The 23,586-nt window shown below is 42.8% G+C and overlaps 2 protein-coding genes across 4 annotated transcripts in view; both read right to left on the bottom strand.

Moving 5' to 3' along the window:
- The window catches only part of NRG2 (neuregulin 2), a 197,435-nt gene that overhangs the window by 80,207 nt on the left and 93,642 nt on the right, over positions 1 to 23,586 (bottom strand). The window lies entirely within an intron of this gene.
- Positions 14,305 to 21,593, bottom strand: LOC106991157 (ferritin light chain-like). Its single transcript, XM_042250958.2, has one exon. It carries the CDS (start codon positions 21,416 to 21,418, stop codon positions 20,891 to 20,893), a length of 528 nt encoding a protein of 175 aa, XP_042106892.1. The 5' UTR covers positions 21,419 to 21,593; the 3' UTR covers positions 14,305 to 20,890.

A 23,586-nucleotide genomic window follows, 5' to 3' on the forward strand; every position in this document is an offset into this window, starting at 1 on the left:
AGGTTAATATACAAAAGTCAGTCAGTTTCTTATGTACCAGCAATGAGCAAGTGGAATTTGGAATTAAAAATGCATTACCATCTAAATAAGCATCCCTCTTAAATGAAATACATGGATGTAAATCTGGCAAAATGTGTACGAAATGTATAAAACTCTGATGAAAGATATCAAGGAACTAGGTAAATGGAGAGAGACTCCATGTTCATGGTTAGGAAGGACTCAATGTTGTCAGGATGTCAGTTCTTCCCAAACTGATCTTCATGTTAAACACAATCCAATCAGAATTGTAGCAACTTATTTTGTGGATACTGACAGACTGATTCTAAAGTTTATATGGAGAGGCAAAAGACCTAGAATAGCCAATTCAACATTGAAACAAAAGAACAAAGTTAGAGGATCAAGATTACTCAACTTCAAGATTTATTGTAAAGCTACAGTAATCAAGACAGTGTGGTATTGCAAAAGAACAGACAAATAGATCAATGAAAGAGAGCCCACATAAACACTGTCAACTGATCTGAAAAAAAGAACAAAGACAACACAATGGAGCAGAGATGGTTTTCTCAATAAACACTGCTGGAAAAACTGAACATCCATGTGCAAAAAAATCAATTACATCCTTCACAACAATTAACTCAAAATAAATTAGAGATCTAAATGTAAAATGCAAAACTATAGAATTCCTAGAAGATAACGTAGGAGAAAATCCAGACAACCTTGGGTTTGGCAATGACTTTCAAGATACATACCAAAGGCACAAGCCTTGAAATAAATAACTGATAAATCAGACTTCCATTAAAATTGAAAATCTCTGAATGGTCCCACCACAAGAAAAGAAATGATAATTATGTGATGTGGTAGAGGTATGAGCTAAAACTATGGTGGTAATTATATCATAAATGTGTCAAAGCAACACTGCTGAATTTCTTAAACTTACACAATCTTGTATGTCAATTATATCTTAATTTAAAAAACAACAACTAAAAACTTTTTCTCTGTGAAAGACAATGTCAACAGAATGAGAAGACAAGCCACAGACTGGGAGAAAATATTTGCAAAAGACACATCTGGTAAAGTAATATCCAAAATAAACACAGAACTATTAAAACTCAACAGTTTGAAAACAGTCACCTTGATTTTAAAAATAGGCAAAAGATATGAACAGATAATTTACCCAAGAAGTTATACAGATGGCAAGCAAGTATGTGAAAAGATATTCAATATCACAGATCATTAAGGAATTGCAAATTAAAACAATGAGGTACCACTCCACACCTAGGGCCAAAATGGCCAAAATCTAGAACCTGACAATAACAAATGTTAGTAAGCATATGAAGCAACAGGAATTCTCTTATTCATTGCTGATGGAAATGTAAAGTGGTGCAGCCACTTTGGAAGACGGTTCAGCAGTTTCTTATAAAATGAAGTATACTCTTTCCATATGACCCAGAAATTATGTTCCTTAGCCAGACTGAATACCTGTGTCCACAAAAAAGTCTGCACAAAGATATTTATAGCAGCTTTATTCATAATAGACAAAACTTGGAAGCAACCAAGAAGTCCTTCAATAGATGAATGGATAAATTAACTGTGATACATCCAGATAATGGAATATTATTCAGTGTTAAACAGAAATGACCTACCAAATCATGAAAAACATGGAGGAACCTTAAATTCATTATTATTAAGTGAAAGAAGACAATCTGAAAAGGCTACTTACTGTATTATTCCAACTATATGACATTCTGAAAAGGCAAAACTACAGAGACAGTAAAAAAGATCAGTGGTCATCAGGGGATATGGGGAAGGAAGGGATGAATAGGCAGACTACATAGGATTTGGGGGCAGAGAAACTACTCTTTATGATGCCACAATGAGGGATATGTGTCATTACACACTTGTCAAAACCCGCAAAGGGAACAACAGTAATGAAACCTTATGTAAACCATGGACTTTGGGTGACAGTAGTGTGTCTGTAGGTTCACTGATTGCAACAAGTAGACTGTCGTGGTGGGACATGTCTGTTGATAGTGAGGGAGGCTGTGGATGTGTGGATGAGGGTATAAGGGAACGCTATACTTCCTGCTTAATTTTGCTGTGCATCTAAAACTGTTCTAAAAAGATAAAATTTATTAACAACAACAAAGCAAAAGACAATTATGAACCAATTTGTGCCACATGATCTCCCAGTAAAATGAATCTTGTGTTCTTCAGAGGTCTCCCAGGTGTGTCTGTGGTAGACAGCCACGAAATAGAAAGAGCACAGGGAATATAGAGTGGAAGTGAGCGCCCAGGTCTTGCTAAGAAACCTTGGTCTCTGTCCTGCTCAGCGACTAGTTAGCTCTGTGGCCTCAGAGGGGTCTCAGGCTCTCCCTCTCTCTGGGGTCCAGTGTCCTCCTCTCCAACAAAGAGTTTAGGTAGACTAGCCCCTCGGCGAGGTCTCTTCCAGCTCTAGTGTCTTGTGTCTGTGCCAAAGAACTTGGGAGCTCTGGTTCTCTGCTTCTTAACTAAAGAAAAAGCCCTTAGCAATCAACCTCCAAAGGCTCAGCCAAGCCCAGAGTCCCAGTTGTAATTCATAAACTCTGAGGGTTGATGGGATCCATTTGGCCTCCCAGTGACAGCCACGCGTGGGACCTCTAAGCTCCCTGAAAGGGGACAGCGGCTCAGATACGTGAGGTCCACACAAACTAGTGGTTCCCAGGTCTCTCTGACCAGCTCTCTGTGCTCCAGCGGCAGTCCTGTTGATCATTTCCCTCTCATGCAGGCTGCCCACAGGGCTCACCAAAAAGATGAGCACCGACAGGTCCCAGGAGCATGTCTTAGGTCCAGTACTCCCAACTTCAGGATGGCCAGGGGAAGCAGAGAAGAGAAAGATGGTGAGCACCCTGGGTCTGGTCCAGCCCTGCCCAGGATCACTGGGATGGATGGGTGAGCCTTGTCCCATCTCTGCTGCCACCTCCCAAAGCTCTGCAGGTTAGGCACTGAAAGCATCTTTGAGGGGCCCCTCATCTTGGATGGGGAAATGGCCCTGGCTGCCTGGGCTCCAGCATCCCCATCACTGTGGATCTTCATATCTCCTGATCACCCTGGTGCTAAATCAATTAGGTTTTGACAAGAATACATCTTTTTGGTTTGCAAGACAATATCAAAAGTGCAGAATTTCTGGTAAACGAGAAAAAGAAAAAAACCCTGAATATTTTTTCTTGAGGGCGATGAATTATGCCTTCCTTGTTGTGTCCTACAGAAGGAATTACTCAACCAGTTTGTTCTGTTTTAATTAACCCAGCTAATAAATTCCCTGCTGGATTCCCTTGTTCATAACTTCTTGGTTTCACATAATAACGTGTTTGTTTCTTCCTTTGTGTTCTAATGAAATGATAATAACCTTCCCTGGCATTCATTTCATCCTTAATATCCGGAGATTTCATTAATATAAACCCTCTTTCCATCTGCTGCTGCTCCCTTTTAAAGGAAATATTTCTGTGTTCTCTCTACTTGTCTTCTTTGGGAAGGCTCAGCTAATCTCTTTCCTCCAGAAAGAATCTTTCTGTAAGGCTTCCCTGGGCCGATGGGGCTTGGCACAGACTCCATCGGCCACCTCCCTTTCCAGGGCCTCACTGATGTCTCTTTACTGCTGCTTCTGGGACAGAGACAGTGGCTCACTTGGAGTCAGTGCTTGGAGGAAGGCAACGGCACCGGCACCAAGTTGCTAACATTTTTCGGGGCAGGGCGGAGGTAAGAGAGTAAAAATAACCTGAGAAGAGGCGGTGACCACTGCCCCAGGGCTTGCCTGAATCTCAGGTCCCTGGACAGTAGGAGATTTCAGGACTAGGAGCAGCCCATAGGGAGGACACAGGGAGGCAAGAAACAAGAGGAGAGCCCAAGGTCAAGGAAGGTGTGAGTTTAACCAAGGTACTGGGATAAGGTAGGGACGGCATAATCTGTTGGTTCATCATCAATGACTTCCACTGTCTGATTGTCCATCTCCTTTCTTGTTTTCTTGCTCAGGAGCTAAATCCTGACTACAAACTAGTGTCAAGGTAGAAAAATCCCTATAGAGTGGAAGTCCTGCGTTTGTGATGCCACACTGAAGAACCTACTGGTTGACCACCTGCACTGCACAGGCTCGGCTCTTCTTTGTATGAGGCTTCTCCTGCTGCTGCCACTGTGCTGGGCTGGGGGAACTCACCTCTGTCCTCAGGAGTTTCCATGCTGGTGGGAAACTGAGTTGAAGCTCCCCAAAGCACTAGCAATTCCAGGTCCCAGGGGCTTGGCGTGGAGCCTGTGCCCACCCTGAAGGTTACTGGAAGGGAAACCTGAAGCCAATTGGCTGGGCAAGGCCTCCTCTCGTTCTTGATGACTTTTTCCTGATTGCTGCTCCAATGCAGACTAGCTGCCTCTCCAGAGGTTGTCCTACTCTGTAGATTGTTTGGACCCCTGGAGTGGGGGCCACCACTGGGAGTTGAGGCCTGTGAGCCAACCCATGAGGGGGAAGGCCCAAGCCCTGCAGCTAATCCAAGCTGTGGAGACGGCACGCAGGCAGAGACTTTGGGCAGACGCCTGTAAAAAAGCTCCTGAGGCCTGGAGAGGGCTCTGCGGTGGCTGGGAGCTTGAGGGATAAGGGCACGGTTCTGGTACCATCTTTCCTCAGCTGTCTGGTCCCCAGAGTCCAGCAGGCCCCACCCCTGCATCCATCCACTCCGTGGGCACAGGAGGCTGCAGCCGCCTGCTGGCAGGGCCCATCCTTGCTGCCCCAGGTGCCTTCACCTTGTTCCTTCCACCTCAGCCCCCGTCACGCACACCCAGCAGGTGCAGCGAATATGGCATTGTGGCCCCTGAGTCATCCGATCACCCCTAACCTAACATGGCAGCAGGGGGTGGGGACAGCCAGAGTTTTCTTCTGACTGAAGAGTTTAGAGAAGAGCCTTGACCACCCACAACAGAGTGACTCCTCTGGGTCCCAGGTGACAATGTGCCGCGTCACACATGCTCTGGCTGCCCCGCTGGGATCAGCATGCACTGGTGCGGGCCTGTTGGCTTTCTGCATTTAACAGTTGCCTCTGCTCAGATGGTAAAGAATCTGCCTGCAACACAGGAGGCTCACGTTCGGTCTCTGGGTCAGGAAGATCCCCTGGAGAAGGGAATGCCTACCCACCTCAGGATTCTTGCCTGGTAAGTCCCATGGACAGAGGAGCCTGCGGGCTACAGGGTCACAAGAGAGTCGAGCACAACAGAGAGACTATTTTATTTTCCTGTTCTTTCTGAGCTGGGCATAGGTGCTCACCAGGGATGACACTACAGAGGCAGCACTAGGGCATGAGTCCTCTGCAGGGAGCAGTGCACACAGCACAGGAGTGGTCATGCTGAGTCACGTATGATTGCACAAGCCTGGCTCTCAATGAGCTTCCGAAGTAGCTTCCCCTGTCTGATTTCCTTCTGCTTCCCAGACCCCAGGTTGGTTGTGACAAGTGATGGCGCTGGGCTTTCAGCCTTAGCAGCCTGCCCCCTGCCTGTGCAGTCTGTCCAGCGGACAGGGCCACAGCTTCCATCAAGTGTACCACTGAGCAGGAACGAGCATGGCTCCTGTGCAGAAGTATGTCTGGGGAGGAAAACCATCTAGCTGTGCTTTCTTCCTTACTGCATTAGCCTAGAAGTGGTCAGCTTCCAAGTTCTGGGCTCAGGCAAGGCTGTCTCCAGCCCAAAGGTGATAAAGTGAATGCTCAGTAAGTCCCTCCAGGGATGGAACTCACTCTCCATCTTCCTTGGGAGGTCTGATCAAAGTGGAAGCAGTGGGCCCCATCCATGACCTCACCTGAGCTCACCTGCCAAGCACGTTCCATCCAGAACTTTCTCCAGGCAGTTGGATACAGCATTGTCTGTGACCGTGGAAGGAAGAAAAGCTTCCTGGCTCCTGAGGGGATGGAACTCAGGGTCTGGACTGGCCCCCTCTACCACGACTCCATGTTAGGATGTCCCCAACCTCTATGTCTTGCACAGAGTCAAGATTCTCATACAGCCCTGTTCTAAGAAGCCAAGGAGAGCCTAATAAAGAGAAGGGGTACCTGGCAAGGGTCACAGCTGCCTATCCAGGAGACCATACTGGGAGAGTTTGCAAATAAGGGTAGTGGCCTCTTCTCCTGTCCGCTCCCCGCCCTGGTTATTCTTGATTCACTCTGGGCCCAGGCGCTTCACCCCTGCCCTGTTGCCCCATCCTATCCAGAGCCTTCACTGCAGGGAGTTGCAGGTAGCTACTCTCTCCCTCCCTCCTCTCATCCCACTTTTACTCTCCCTTCTGTATGTGAAGAACTCAAGATTCCTGCTTAGAGGCTGTGGGTTTTTTCCTTAAGGAAAACAGCAGACAGGAAAATATAAGTTATAGAAAAGAAATCTGGCAAAACCTACAGGACAAGTTTTCAATATTCTCTGGCCTCACTCTCCCCTATCTCACATCCAAAGAAAACCATCCTTAGAATTACTCCACCGACCTTTGAAGGGATGGACACCAGCTCACAGCTTTGTCTACCCTCTCTCTGGGAGGTCAAGAAGTGGTCTTCACAAAGATGGGTTGCTATGTCCCTATTCTGCCCCTTGTCCTAGGAAAAGCCATCTCAGTCCTCATATTGTCACCCCATTGCATGCTCTGTAGTCTCCACCACTGGCCAAAGGCAAAAGACAAAGAGGAACTCCCTTGTCATCACCCCCCCCCCCCCAATATTCCTGTGACTGGAGCAGGCATCCTGACAAAACAGGGAAGATAACAAGATGGGCATGAATGTCTGGGCCCTGAGTCCCATCACCAGCATGAGCTATGGGACTTGCCCAGTTCATATCAATGTAGCCAGCTGTCTTGACAGCTTCCCAGGATCTCCATTTTTTGCAACAATGAATACTGTGGGTCATCTCCTTCCTGAAAGTCTCCCCTTCTTCCTTTCTCAGGGCTCTTCTCTCTCTCCTGGTTCTCCCAAGTCTCTGAAGACTGTTTCTCCCTCTCCTTCAACGATAAGCCATTCTTTTTTCTCTCATTCAGTACATGTGAGTACTTCTCAGGATTCTGTCCTTGACTCATTCATCTATTCATTTATTTCTCTCTTCCACAAAGATATGAAAGCTGCTCTGGGTCAGGTATCAGGCTGGGCATTGGCCATTTACTTCTCACTCGCCTCCCAAGGACTTCCACAACTCTCACAGCAATAACTGTGGCTTCTCAGAGGACAACCCAAGTGTGTTTTCAATGCTGGCTCTTCTGACGGTCAATCCTTTGTTCTTAACTTCAGCTGCGTCCTGGAAGATGAAGTCCAGACACTGAAAATGGGACTTAGTATCTCCTCCCTCAGCCTGCTCCTCCTTCCTCTGACTCTGACTTCTATTACCTGACTCCAGATTTTCTTGGCTGCTGGCGCTGACCCCCGGGAGTTGTCTCTAATGCGCATTCAGTCACTGGCTGTAACTGGCTAATTCTGCCAGCACAATGGTTGTCTAACCCCTCTGCCCCTTCCTCTCTACCCTTTCTCATCACTACCACCATAGTCAAGCCTTTCACAGTCCCCCAGCCTCTCTTCTTCATCCTGACTCTTCAGTCCACTCCCTGCCTCCAAAAAAGTCCCACATAAAGTTGCTGGATGAATCCTTCCAAACAGCTTTTATGTTGTCACCCCTCTGTTCAAAGGCCTTTGAGTTCTCCATCAGCTCTTAGTAGTGTCCAAATCCTCCATCCATATTGTGTCTTTTCTCATTGCTCTGGTTACCTGGTTCTCAAACACACCCCGCTCCTTCCCAAGAATGCTTACTCTGGCTCCTAGACTCTCTATGCCAACTCGGATTTCTAAATCCACCATCCCTAAAGAGCTGGATCAGATATTGCTTCTCTCCAGTGGAACATGCCATGCCTTCTACCACAGTGATTCCTGTAGCCTCCCTGGCCTCACCTGACCACCATCTTCAGCTCACAGGGACCTTTTCTCCTTCTTCACTCCCATCCCAGTCCCCAACACAGTGTGTGTTCCTTGTGCTTGTCGGATGAATGAAAATTTAATTCTTGCTTCCTGGGGAATAAATGGAGATCAGGTTGGGCTAGGAGTTCCTCAGCAGAAAGGTGTGAATTATGGTCACATGTACCAGTAAGTAGGTCTGCCAAGCAGAGAAGCCACACTTCCATCTGAGTACCAAGGAAATGGCACCCCCGGGAGGCTACTTGCAGATTTTTCTTGAAATACTTTTAACTGCAGGATTGCTTCTCCTCTTTACCAAAACATTAGATGCTATAACTTTTCAAGGGCCCCTCCAGCTCTCAGACTCCTTCTTCTGATAGGGCTTGGCATCTCATAAGTCCCTCATACAACAACCCCACCTCCCATTAGCTGCTGGGTAATTCTGTTAGTGAAAGAATTGCCTCCATATTCCAGTCAATTATGATTCTACCTTGGGGACAAAGGCAAAAAAATGACCAACAGGGACACATTCATTTTGTTTGAATACATGATGGCCCTCAGTATGAGCCATTTCAACATAGTTCTTAACCCAATACACCCCCTTCAGCTTCAGAGAGGGTTTCTGTACTAACACATAAACATGGTTATTTGTGGGACAAACCAGGATTAGAATATTTTCCCATAGCATCCTCCCTCTCTTTCCAAAAATTTTCCCACTCCAAGTCAGAACTGGATTCATTCCCTCTCAGACCTAATCAAAGAACCAGCTTAAAGCAAAATTGGATTCTTTCTATAATTCCACTGTTTCATGCCTTCCCTGGGGAAAGGGAAGTAAATGAATCTTTAAAAAAGTTTTCACTTCCAGTTTGTGGATCTTGACTTGGCAGTGCAGAGGTGACCATGTCTATAAGGCACTGAAAGCAAGATGTTTCGTAAAGAATCCCTGCAAAGAGATGGCTGTGTTTGATCTGTTTTTGCCACGTGTAGGGTATGTTTGAAAAAGGTTTCAACAAAGAGAACTAAACCCCTCCAGGTCTCAGAGACAGAAAAGGAGCAAGAGTTAAGTTCAAACTTTTACACAGGTTCCCTTTGGTTTGTGTTTCTTCTCCTGGCAGGAGGTCTGCTTTCCATCTCTACAGAACACACTCCTGCTTCTGATGATGAAGTGTATGCTTCACTGGCTTCCATACGCACTGTCTGCTGCTGGCCTTGTTCAGGGCCTCACCTGGCAAAGATGGCTAGAGTAAACCCACTAGGGGACAACAAAGGCCATGTGGGCTACCAAGTAGAGATTCCAGGAGTGGCAGCCCATGGGTGGATCCTGATAAAAAGGGTAGCCTATGCTATAGCAGACAAGCAGGCCACAGGCTTCTATCTACAGTGACAAGAGGTTTACAGAGAATGATGAGCTACCAGATACCATCCAAAGAACGAATAGATTTATCTGGGTCTGTTTCATATGGTGATAGTTGGACTAGTGGCCAGCAAAAAGAAAGAGATTACAGGTCCAACTAGAATAAAAAAGTTGAGGGTACATGGGCTTTGAGTCAGATGGATCTAAGTTTGAATGCCAGCCTAGTGATTTAGTCTCATTAGCTGATACCTTTGGATTCACCCTCTAACCTCGCTGAGACTTGTTTCCTCATAGGTAAAATGAGGAAAATAATACCTACCCTTATAAGGCTGTTGCAAAGATGAGATGAAATGATAATATAAAATGCCCAAGATAAGACTTGACATGCAGAAGGAACTCAATTTGCTGATATTATAGAGGAGGAAAGATAATCCTAATCCTGAAGGAGTTTTTAATCTAGTTAGTAATACAAATTATATGAATATTACCACACAAACAGGATATGATCAAGCATTAGATTGTGGGGTATAACTATGTAATGTTACATATGTTAATGCAGCTGTTCAGAGATTAATAAGATCTCTGAGGGTCAAAGTCAACAGGGAAATCAATCTGGAGAAGGAGGGATGAGAGTAGGGTATGAAGAGAGAGAACAGGGTATGAAGGAAAGAAGTAGAGAAGTGGCCTTCCCCTACTCCTATGCCATAGGGGAAATACTGGAGCCAAGTTTAAAGAATGAAGTCCTAAGGGCCAGATATGAGTAAGTCATTTTGAAGATTGACAAGGTAGGGGAAGACAATGTTTGTGGCCTTGTGTCAAGTGCTGGAAGTACAGTGATGAATGATGATTCTTGTGCATGAAGCAAGCCATGTAATAGGTGCTATGATAGCTTTCATAAATTGCTGGTGAAATGTAACTTGTTGTTGTTGCTTGATTGCTAAGCCATGTCTGATTCTTCTGACTCCATGGATTTAGCCCACCAGGCTCCTCTGTCCCTGTGATTTTCCAGGCAAGAATACTGGACTAGGTTGCCATTCCCTTCTCCAGGGGATCTTCCTGACCCAGGGATGAAACCCAGGCCTCCTGTAATGAAGGCATTGGCAAAGCAGATTCTTTACTGCTGAGCCACCAGGGAAGCAACCTATATAGAGGGACATTTGGTTAAACCAAAAATTTAAATACAGGTAAACTTTGATGAGGGCTTCCCACGTAGCGCTAGTGGTAAAGAACCTTCTTGCCAATGCAGAGACACAGGAGACGTGGGTTCGATCCCTGGGTCAGGAAGATACCCTGGAAGAGACCACGGCAACTCACTCCAGTATTCTTGCCTGGAGAATCCCATGGACAAAGCAGCTTAGTGGGCTACAGTCCATAGTGTCACAAAGAGTTGGAAATGACTGAAGCAACTTAGCACACACACTCAAACTTTGATGAAGCAATTTTCATTTATAGGAATTAATAATATTTTAGCAGCAAAACATTGGAAATAACTATCAACTAGAACAAAACCAAAATACTCCTAATTGACATTCATGGAATACTCCAGTGAACAACAACAGATCACATGCTAGGCCACAAAACAAGTCTAAATAAATTTAAGAATATTGAAATTATATCAAGCATCTTTTGTGACCACAACAGTATTAGACTAGAAATCAATTATAAGAAAAAAATCCCTGAAGTAAAAGAAAGCAAATCATTGATCACCAGGGGCATGAGGAAACTTTTTGAGGTAATGGAAATATTCTATGAGAGTGTCAGTGTTTTACATGGCTATACACATTTGTCAAAACTCATAGACTTGTACCCTTAAAATCAGGAATTTTATTAGTATGTAAATTATATAGCTTATTAGTATGTAAATTCTATCCCAAGTTTTAAAAAAGCATGAGGCAACTCTACCTAAAATATATGGAATAAACTCTAAAGTTTCCACTTCAATGAAGGTGGGGACAAAAACAAAACAAAACTAGGTGCAGAACTAGGTATATAGTATGCTTTCATTTGTGGGAGGGGGGAACATATATGTGTATCTCATATAGGCAGAAAATATCTCTAGAAGATACCCAAGAGAATGTAATAGCAATAGCCTCTAGAAAGAAGAATTGGCAGACGTCATTATCTATCATGCATTTCTGGACTTTCTGCCATGTACATTTTTAAAAAGATTACTAATATAGGAGAGGTAAAGGACGCTGTGGAATTTCACAGAAGGGATAGCTAACTTACATTGGTGAGGGGTGTTGGAAAATACTTCCTTTAAAAGGTTATACCTAAGCTAAGACTGAAGTACAATGAGGAGTCAGTTAATGGAAGTGGGGAAGAAGAGGAAAAGCATTCCATGCAGAAGGAATAGCATGTGCAAAGGTCCCAAGAAAAGAAAGAATGTGAATTAGGTAAACAGATAGCAGCCAGGTTTTTATCATATAACCTAGAGGTCAGGAAACTTTTTCCATAGAGAGCCAGATAGTAAATATTTTAGACTTTGTGAACCAAGAGGCAAAATCCAGGATATATGGTAGGTACTTATATGAGAAGGGAAAAAAATAATATCCACAATTTTATCTATAAAATTCAAAATATAATAATTGAGGACAACATTTTATAAGACAGGTCTACTAATGAAAGTAATGGAAATTTTTCAGCAGGGGGAGGAATAACATTTCACTTAACTGGGATGCAAAGTTAATGTTTCCTATCATGGAAACTGATTGCAAATGTTCACCATTAATACTGATCTGTAATGAGATTATATGTATTTCATCTTTGAAAACATCTTTTCACAAGCATGCTGCTGCTAAGTCACTTCAGTCGTATCCGACTCTGTGTGACCCCATAGACGGCAGCCCACCAAGGCTCCCCCGTCCCTGGGATTCTCCAGGCAAGAACACTGGAGTGGGTTGCCATTTCCTTCTCCAGTGCATGAAAGTGAAAAGTGAAAGTGAAGTCGCTCAGTGTGTCCAACTCTTAGCGACCCCATGGACTGCAGCCTACCAGGCTCCTCCATCCATGGGATTTTCCAGGCAAGAGTACTGGAGGGGGGTGCCGTCCGTTTCACAAGCATAAGTACTAACAAATACTGCTAGCAGTTCATGAGCATGTGATTTTAATCGAGTATATTCATCACTTGGAAGGTATTTATAGAATTCTATCAGATTCTTCTCTTGATATTTGCCTTTTAGACTGTCATTACATTGCAGATTAATCACTTTCAATTGAAAGTTAAGTGGAAGCTCTTCAACTGCACATTTAAATTAATTTTAAAACATGGAAATTTCCTTTGCACTTGCATCAATGTTGGAAAAAACATGATGGAACTATAGTTTGAGCTCAAAAAATACTTCACTGCAAATGTCTGTGGGAATGGAGATCCTGTTTCTTGTTTCAACTTCTGACAGCGTGGGAAGTATATAAAGCAGCTTGACATTACTTGTGATTCAAACAACATAAGTTGTAGTTGAGATTATTTTACCACAATATAAATTTCAAAAATAAGCATTATTTTTGCCTTGTAATCTTAGGTTTAATTCATTAATAAATATCAAGTCTGCAGCAAAAGTTAAATTCTAAAGCTACCCAGGGTTTGAGTAGTAGAGAACAGTTTTTCTTATTCAGAAAAATTTCTGTCTCAGCTCTGAGCTCAAAAAATCACAATAAAACTTTACTACTATTAAGCCATCAAAGTGCTATATAGTAGGAGAAGTTAATATATTCAGCTCTTATATCTGACAAAAAGTTATAGAAATATCAATAGTCAAGTTTCCAAGAATGTATGTATCATGTCTAGATCTATATCTACATAAATAGAAATATGAAGTTTACTGTTGCCACTATTGGTTGAACAACACATGATAGATTAAAATATTTTTCTCAAAGTATCTGCCAACAAATAATGCAAAGAAAAATTATATGCTTCAAACACCTTATACATTTTTAAAAGTTTTGTAAGTTTGTCCAAGTAAGGTTTTTTCTGTTTTACATGTATTTTTGCCATCATTAGTCATATTCATTACACATCTTAGCAGATTAGGCTTTCAGTTCAGTTCAGTTCAGTCGCTCAGTCGTGTCCGACTCTTTGCGACCCCATGAATCGCAGCATGCCAGGCCTCCCTGTCCATCACCAACTCCCGGAGTTCACTCAGACTCACGTCCATCGAGTCGGTGATGCCATCCAGCCATCTCATCCTCGGTCGTCCCCTTCTCCTCCTGCCCCCAATCCCTCCCAGCATCAGAGTCTTTTCCAATGAGTCAGCTCTCCACATGAGGTGGCCAAAGTACTGGAGTTTCAGCTTTAGCATCATTCCTTCCAAAGAATACCCAGGGCTGATCTCCTTCAGAATAGATTGGTTGGATCTCCTTGCAGTCCAAGGGACTCTTGAGAGTGTTCTCCAACACCACAGTTCAAAAGCATCAATTCTTCGGCGCTCAGCCTTCTTCACAGTCCAACTCTCACATCCATACATGACCACTGGAAAAACCATAGCCTTGACTAGATGGACCTTAGTCGGCAAAGTACTGTCTCTGCTTTTGAATATGCTATCTAGGTTGGTCATAACTTTTCTTCCAAAGAGTAAGCGTCTTTTAATTTCATGGCTGCAGTCACCATCTGCAGTGATTCCGCTTTAGGTTGTACTAAATTAGTGTTTTCTCAACTATTCTCACCTATAGTTGCTCTATGCAGACTATACTTAGAGGCTAATTTTCAGTCACTTCAAACTTGGCATCCATTCGTTGAATAAACAATAACTGGCCAGTATCATTAACATCTGTCAACTCATCCGGAGCCAAGGAAAACCACTTGAAATCATTTGCCTTGTCTTTTAGTTTACGATTTACATTGCTCCTAATGTCCTCAGCTCTCTGAATGAGTGTTTTTGCCTAAAGGCTAATAGTCTTTGACTGAGTTTATTTTCTCTGGGCACATTCTTCATTTGCTACAATCAAATCCAATTTAATTAACTCACCATTTGTAAACAGCTTTCCTTGCTTTGCTAACAAATGAACCACTTGGAAACTTACTTTGGTTGATTTTCATTTTTTATTTTTGTGAAGAATTCTGTAATGAGATATTCCATTTTAAATTTTCTAATTTTTCTAACCATTGCTCTCCTGTGAATTGAAAACACTACAATGAAAAGTTGTTTGGTAATGTTGATATATATTGTATTCTTTTAGCCTGGCTATAATGTTGCACAATAAATAATTTGTTATTTAATCTGATAACAAAATAATCCACAGTATCCTGTGGCCTCAGAAGTATGACATTCAAAGTTCACTTTTCTGTTCTTTTCTCTTTGACCCTAATGTGCACTGGTAATAAAAGGTAACATGTCACAGGACAGCGACACACATGCCACCTGAAACACTGACAAGCTATAAGCGAACCATGATTTATAAGGGAGCAAAGCGATGACAGCATCATACATGGTCTTTACTGCAGTTACTCAGCTCTGCCACTGAAGTGTAATAACAGCGACTTGTAAACAAGTGGGCATGGCCATATATTCCAAAGAAACTTTATGGGCATTAAAATTTGAATTTCCTAAAATTTTCACATGTAACAAATACTGTTCTTTTATTTTTTTCAGCAAATATGTAGATAAGAAAATTAAATAAAAGCCATAAAGATTGGAAAGGAAGTAGTAAACTATATTTATAGATGACATTATCCTATATGTAGAAAATCCTAAGGAATCCACTAAAAAAATCCAAAACTATTAGAATAAACAAGTTTAGCAAAGTTACATTATATAAGAAATATATACTTTAAATTTGCAAGAATAATGATATATATATCATATTGTAATCAACATTCTATGTTATATATTATAAAATATATAGTATTTCTAGACATTTGAATGAATGATCAAAAATGAAATTAAGAAAACAATTTCATTTATAATAACATCAAAAAAATATGTAAGGAAAATTTAACAAATGAAGTGCAAAACTTAAACTCTCAAAATTACAAAATACTTTGTTGAAATAAAGTAAGGAAGATCTAAATAAAACAAAATACATCTTATGCTCATAAATCAGGAGGCTTAATATTGTCAAGATGACAGTACTCCCCAAATACATAAAGAATGCTTACAATTTAATAATTTTTTTAAAAAAACCTGTTTTTAAATGGGCAAAGGACAACTCAACAACAACAAAAAACAATCTAATTTAAAAATAGGCAAAACCAATTAAAATTTGTTTAAATAGGCAAAAGATTTGAATAGCCATTTTGCCAAAGAAGATATACAAATTGCCAGTAAGCAAGTGAAGAGATGGTCAACATTATTAGCCATTGTTAATTGCTCAGTAGTGTCCAACTCTTTGCAAACCCATGTACTATATGTAGCCCGTCAGACTGCTCTGTCAAGGGATTATTCCAGCAAGAATACTGGAGTGGGTTGCCATTCCCTCCTCCAGGAGATCTTCCCAACCCAGGGATCAAACCTGGGCTTCTTGCATTGCAGGCGGATTCTCTACTATCTGAGCCACCAGGGAAGCCCTTAAGGATATGCAAATCCTTAGCCATTAAGGCAATGCAAATCAGAATCATTAGATGCCTGGTACGACATAGGCAACAAAAGCAAAAATAGACAAACAGGACTACACCAAACTTTAAAACTTCTGAGCATCTAAGGACATGCTGCTGCTACTGCTAAGTCACTTCAGTCGTGTCTAACTCTGTGCGACCCCAGAGACGGCAGCCCATCAGGCTCCCCCGCCCCTGGGATTCTCCAGGCAAGAACACTGGAGTGGATTGCCATTTCCTTCTCCAATGCATGAAAGTGAAAAGTGAAAGTGAAGTTGCTCAGTCGTATCCGACTCTTAGTGACCCCATGGACTGCAGCCTACCAGGCTCCTCTGTCCATGGGATTTTTCAGGCAAGAGTACTGGAGTGGGGTGCCATTGCCTTCTCCGATCTAAGGACATAGTTAATAGAATAAAAAGGCAAGCTATGGAATGGGAGAAAATACTTGCAAATCATATACTGATAAAGAATTAATATCCAGAATATTCAAAGAGCTCTTACAACCCAACAGCAAAAATAAATCAATAAATAAATAACCTGATTAAAAAATGGACAAAGAAATTGAATGAGCATTTCTCCAAAGATGATACACATGTTGATCAACAAGCATATGAAAAGATGCCCAGCATCACTAATAATCAGAGAAAGGCAAATCAAAATCACAATGACATATCACCTCACACCATTACAATGACTACAATTCAAGAAAACAACACAGAAAATATCAAGTGTTGGTAAAATGGTGCAACCACCATGGAAAACAGTATGATGGTTTCTCAAAAAATTGAAACTAGAACTACCATTTGATCCAACAATCTTACTTCTGGTGGTATTTGCATACCCATGTTCAGAGCAGCACTTTTCACAATAACCAAGAGGTGGAAGCAGCCCAAATATCCATCAATGGGTTAATGGATAAATAAAAATTGTTATATACATACAATGGAATATTATTCGGCCTTAAAAAGGAAGGAAATTTTGACACATGCTATAACATAGATACCTTGAGGACATTCTGCTAAGCAAAATAAGCCAGTCACAACAAAACCAATACTGTATGATTCTACTTACTGGGCACCTAGAGTAGTTTAATTCATAGAAACAAAGTGGGACAGTGGAGGTAGGTGGGGAATGAGACTTGTTTAATGTATATAGAGTTTCAGATCTGCAAGATGAAAATGTTCTGTTTCACAATAGATCTGTGTAAATCTATTTATAGTTAAACCATACACTTAAAAATGATTAAGATTGTAAGTTTTGTTGTAAGTTTTTAGTCGCAATTTTTTTTTAGAAAAAGTCATCACTGACAACTGACAAGACAGCTTAAAATGGGGAAGGATGAATGTGAATTTGAGTTTCAAAGAAGCAGAATCCAACTACAGGTACATCAGGGAAAGTTAAGGAGACTTTTGGAATATCAATACCAATCCTTTGTTTACATGTGACAGCCTCTGCTGTCCTTGAGGCCTAAGACTAAAGTCCTGAAGTAACAAAGTACATGTGTATGTGCTAGGGAGGAGTTTTGATGCTAAGAGGCTCAATGTTGAAGTTTAAATTTAGCAGCGATTGATACCAGTCAAGAATTAATGCCGTGTATCCAAGTGTTTATTTCTTGAAATCTTGCATTATTACAAATCACAAATTTAAATGTAATGAGTTATAATTTATGTTAATACTTGTGTCAAGTTAATCTAATAAAGAGTTATACATTAAAAAAAAAAAGACACTACTTCACATCCACTAGGATAGTTAGAATAGAAGATAGGTAATAACGAATGTTGGTGAAGATACAGAGAAATTGGAATTCTCATACTGCTGCTGGGAAAGTAAAATGGTACAACTGCTTTAGAAATCAGTATGGCAGTTCCTCTAAAGGTTAAGCCCAGAGTTACCATATGGCCCAGCAATGCCTCTCCCAGGTGTATAAATATACACTCGAGAAATAAAAACATCTGTCCGTACAAAACTTATACACAAATGTTCATTGAAGTATTGTTCATAACAACCAAAAGCAGAAGTAACCCAAATATTCTTCAACTGATTAATGGATAAATAAAATGTGGTATATATACATATGGGCTTCCCTTGTGGCTCAGACAGTAAAGAATCTGCCTGCAATGCAGGAGACCTGAGTTCGATCCCTGTGTTGGGAAGATCCCCTGGAGAAGGGAATGGCTGCCAACTCCACTATTCTTGCCTGGATAATTCCATGGACAGAGGAGCCTGGCAGGCTACTACAGTCCATGGGGTTGCAAAGAATTTACACACAATGGAATATTATTAGGTAACAAAATGTAATGAACTATTTGATATAGTTACAACATGGATAAACTTTGAGAACATTAAGCTAAGTGAAAAAAAGTTCATAAAAGACCCCATAATGTGTACTTCCATATATACCATGTCCAGAAAAGGCAAATCTATAGTGGCAGAAGGCTGATTTGTAATTGACTATGGCTAGGATGCTGGGAGGGATTGGGGGCAGGAGGAGAAGGGGACGACCGAGGATGAGACGGCTGGATGGCATCACCAACTCGATGGACATGAGTTTGAGGGAACTCCAGGAGTTGGTGATGGACAGGGAGGCCTGGCATGCTGCGATTCATGGGGTCGCAAAGTGTCGGACACGACTGAGCGACTGAACTGAACTGAACTGAGGGAGTAGTAAGTGGCTAAAGAGTATGGGGACTTTTTTTTGGAGTGATAAAAATGCTCTAAAATTGACAACAGTGATGGTTGTACAACTCCTTGAATATATTAAAAACCATTGAGGGATTTCCTTGGTGGTCTAGTGATTAAGAATCTTGCAATGCAGGGGTCACAGATTTGATCCCTGGTCAGGGAATTAAGATCCCACATGCTGAGGAGCAACTAAGCCTGCACCATGCTTAGAATCCATGTATGACAATGGAAGATCCTGTGTGCTGAAACTAAGACTTGACACAGCCAAATACATATTTTTTAATTAAAATAAACCATCGAACTATATACGTTACATGAGTGAATTGTGTGGTATGTAAATTACATCTCAATAAAACTGTTACCCACCCTCTCACTCCACCCAATGTACAAAATCTAGCTTACTGGACCATACCAAAACAGGCAGCAGGCTCCTTTCCTAGGGGAATTGAACAACCTGAATTGAACCAGGGCCCACACAATCTCATTTCACGTGACAGCTGCTCACACCCAACCACAGGGCTCCCACCTACAGAACCCTTTCATTCCAGTGGTGGGAGAGAGGTTCAGCTGTGGACTTCCTAAAAGAACTAGCCTAAATGTACCATACTTGTCTCCAAAACAGGTCCACTTCACAAATCACTGTTACCATCACTTTGATTTTCACTGCCACCATTATGGTCCATCATCTCAGCCCCTATGCAGCCAGTATCATAGTTGCCTTCCAGCTACTAGCATAGCCAGTATCCTGGCCATTGCTGCCAATAGGAGCTCCCATTTATTGGGTACCTCGTATGCTGTCCCTAATCCTCATTGCAAACCTGCATATCAAGAAGATTCTGGACTTTATCCTGAGTGCTATGGGAAGCTACTGGATGGTTTTCAACAGTATAATAATACGGTCATAGTTGCATGTTAAATGGCCATTTACTCTGGCAAAAACCTGAAGAATAGATGAAACACTGGATGTTAGACCAGGTAGCAGGCTGTTGTAGTAATTCCAGGTGAGAAAGGATAGTGACTGAGAGGATAAAGAGAACTGGTAGGATTGAGAGATTCTTAGGAGAGAGAATTTCTAGAATGTAATTGCAGGTTGGACAAGAGGGATAAGACAGAGGCTAGAGTCAAGATTCCCTGAGCACAGGTAAGCTCAGCAATCAAGGGTAGCCATTTCCCATTAACTATCAAAGTCTTTGAGTCTCAACAACCCTGAGGCTCCCAAGACCAGTCAAGGCTCTATCAACAGGGTTCCCCAAAGAGTTGGACATGACTCAGCAACTGAACAACACAACAAAGATATTACAAATATGTTAGCCTATGTCTTACCAGGCTCTTACGGTATCTCTTTTTTCTCTGTTTTATCTTAACTAGGGAATTGACATTTTACATAAGAAGGATGTCTTAGGCTAAGGATTGACCCCAGTATAGCTGCTATATGCGGCAAAGAACTTTCCTCAAGGCCTCAAAGGTCACATCCCTCAGGTTTTCACATAGGTGGTTGCTTCCGTGTGAGACCCTGCCAGGTATCTTGCCGGGGTCAGTTCAGTTCAGTCCACTCAGTCAGGTCTGACTCTTTGAGACCCCATGGACTGCAGTATGCCAAGTTTCCCCGTCCATCACCAACTCCCGGAGCTTGCTCAAACACATGTCCATTGAGCTGGTGATGCCATCCAACCATCTCATCCTCTGTTGTCCCCTTCTCCTCTGGCCTTCAATCTTTCCCAGCATCAGGGGCTTTTCAAATGAGTCAGTTTTTCATATCAGGTGACCAAAGTATTGGAGCTTCAGCTTTAGCATCAGTCCTTCCAATGAATATTCAGGACTGACTTCTTTTAGGATTGACTGGTTTGATCTCCTTGCAGTCCAAGGGACTCTCAAGAGTCTTCTCCAATATCACAGTTCAAAACATCAATTCTTTGGTGCTCAGCTTTCTTTATGGTCCAACTCTCACATCCATACATGACTACTGGAAAAACTATAACTTTGACTATATGGACCTTTGTCAGTAATGTCTCTGCTTTTTAATATGCTGTCTCAGTTTCTCATAGCTTTTCTCCCAAGGAGCACGTGTCTTTTAATTTAATGGCTGCAGTCACCATCTGCAGTGATTTTGGAGCCCAAGAAAATAAAGTATGTCACTGTTTCCATTGTTTCCTCATCTATTTGCCATGAAGTGATGGGACCAGATGCCATGATCTTAGTTTTTTGAATGTTGAGGGTTTTTTTTTTGTTGTTTGTTTGTTTTTTTAATGCTGCAAAAAGCTTTATTGTTTCCATTTTGTCCAAGGCTTGAGAGAGGGCTCCAGGGTGTTAAAAAGCTGCCTAGTGGCTGCAGAGAGGGGCTTCAGGCAGCCCTGATGTTAGGTGGGTTCTTCAATGGCCATTGGTCTCCAGAAGCTCCTAGTCGTGCTTGAGGGTAAGCCTTTGGAAGAGATACTCGCCCAACTCAGCCTGGGGACCAGCCAGCCTACGGAGGTTGGTCAGGTGGTCACCCATCTTCTTGATGAGTTTCACTTCCTCATCTAGGAAGTGGTTCTCCAGGAAGTCACAGATGTGGGGGTCTCCGCGGGCAGAAGCCAGGCCAGGCAGATCCAGCAGGGCTTGATTCAGGTTCTTCTCTACAAGAAGGGCGGCTTCCATAGCGTCCTGGGTTTTACCCCACTCATCTTGAGATGTCTTCTGCACGTCCAGGAAGAGGGCGCGGCCGCCACGCTGGTTTTGCAGTTTCAAGAGACGCTCCGCGCCCTCGCGCTTCTCCTTGGCCAATTCGCGAAAAAAGTGACCCACTCCTTCCAGGGCCACATCGTCGCGGTCGAAATAGAAGCCCAGAGAGAGGTAGGTGTAGGAGGCCCGCAGTTGCATGTTAACCAGGTGGTTGACGGCGGCCTCCACCTCGGTAGAATAATTCTGACGAATCTGGGAGCTCATGATTGGTCGGTAATAATAAGGAGTTAAAAAATGGTGGCTGGTCCCGGTGATTGCGGACAGCTGAGTGGCTGACTCCGGAGGTTGAGACTGGAAAAAAGGTTGGAGGGTGGTCGGAGGCTGGGAGCAAGGGGCGTCCCTGGGTCTGTTCCGTCCAAGCACTGTTGAAGCAAGAGACAGATCCGCGGGCCACCGAGCGCACTTCGAATGTTGAGTTTTAAGCCAGCTTTTTCATTCTCGTCTTTCACTTTCATCAAGAGGCTCTTTAGTTCCTCTTCGCTTTCTGCCATAAGGGTGGTGTCATCTGTATATCTGAGTTTATAAATATGTTTCCTTGCAATCTTGATTCCAGCTTGTGCTTCATCTAGTCTGGCATTTTGCATGATGCACTCTGCATATAAGTTAAATAAGCAAGGTGACAATATACAGCCTTGACATACTCCTTTCTCAATTTGGAACCAGTCCATTGTTCCATGTCTGGTTCTAACTGTTGCTTTTTGACCTGCATACAGATTTCTCAGGAGGCAAGTAAGGTGGTCTGGTATTTCCATCTCTTGAAGAATTTCCCACAGTTTGTTGTGATCCACACAGTCAAAGGCTTTAGCCAAGTTAATGAAACAGCAGATGTTTTTCTGAAATGTCTTTGTCGTATGATCCAGTGAATGTTGGCAATTTGATCTGTGGTCCCTCTGCCTTTTCTAAATCCAGCTTGAACATCTGGAAGTACTCAGTTCATGTACTGTTGAAGCCTGGCTTGGAGAATTTTGAGCATTACTTTGCTAGCCTATGAGATGAGTGCAATTGCGCAGTAGTCTGAACATTCTTTGGCATTGCGTTCCTTTGGGATTGGAATGAAAACTACCTTTTCCAGTCCTGTGGTCACTGCTGAGTTTTCCAAATTTGCTGGCATAGTGAGTGCAACTCTTTAACGGCATCATCTTTTAGGATCTGAAATAGCTCAATGGGAATTCCATCACACCTACTAGCTTTGTTTGTAGTGATGCCTCCTAAGGGCCCACTTGACTTCGCACTCCAGGATGTCTGGCTCTAGGTGAGTGAGCACACCATCGTGGTTATCTGGATCATTAAGATCTTTCTCGTACAGTTCTTCTGTGTATTCTTGCCAGGGTAGGTGTTCATATTCACCAGCTCCCTCTATACAAGCCCTGTCCACCTTGGTTTTGGAGACTAAGGGAAGTAAGAGATACTTTCAAAGGCAGGTTAGGGGGTGAGGTCTCCCAGGGGGCAGCCAGCTAGAATTGCTACAGTCTCTGCATGGCTCCTGTCCGTCTAAATGGCAAATTGCTGCTAGAACAGGCCTGTCTATAACAAAGAGACCAGTGAAAATGTGTTAAGAGAGTGGTGTCACAGACTCTTCCTAGAGGAAACCTGATTAAAAGGATTATTTCAAAAGGCTTATTAGTAGAAAAAGAATTTCTGGCCCCCCAGGGTAAAGCTGCTTTGAGTCAGGCTGTTTCAACACTTCTAACTTGCCCCTCAAAAGGTCAGCTGGAGTGAGCCACACAGCAGAGAAAAGATTCCCAATGCCAGGGACACAGATGGTTCACACCAGCTCATCCCCAACTGGTTGGACCTTCCTGACCCACCCCAGGGGAGAGCTGAAGGGTCTGCCCATCCCCGGGGAACTGCAATGCCGCACTAGAAGTTCTAAGACTTGCCCCACAGTTCAGTTCAGTTCAGTCGCTCAGTCATGTCCAACTCTTTGCGACCCCATGAATTGCAGCACGCCAGGCCTCCCTGTCCATCACTCCTGGAGTTTACCCAAACTCATGTCCATCAAGTTGGTGATGCCATCCAGCCATCTCATCCTCTGTCGTCCCCTTCTCCTCCTGCCTCCAATCCCTCCCAGCATCAGAGTCTTTTCCAATGAGTCAGCTCTTCACATGAGGTGGCCAAAGTATTGGAGTTTCAGCTTTAGCATCATTCCTTCCAAAGAACACCCGGGACTGATCTTGCCCCACACCCTGGGGTATAATGTGCCATCTGGAGAACATTTAGCTTCTTCCAAAGTAGACCTCTCCTGATGTTGAGAGAGCTGAAGTCTGTCTTTGCGCTAAAACCTAAGAGCACCTTCCCAGTCCCACCTCTTTGAAAAGGTGCTAGTCCTAAGGCTGTGTGGTGACCTGCTCTTTCCCAGGGATCCAGGGAAG

The sequence above is a fragment of the Ovis aries genome, chromosome 5, assembly GCF_016772045.2.
Source record: "Ovis aries strain OAR_USU_Benz2616 breed Rambouillet chromosome 5, ARS-UI_Ramb_v3.0, whole genome shotgun sequence".
In the NCBI taxonomy this organism is placed as follows: Eukaryota; Metazoa; Chordata; class Mammalia; order Artiodactyla; family Bovidae; genus Ovis; species Ovis aries.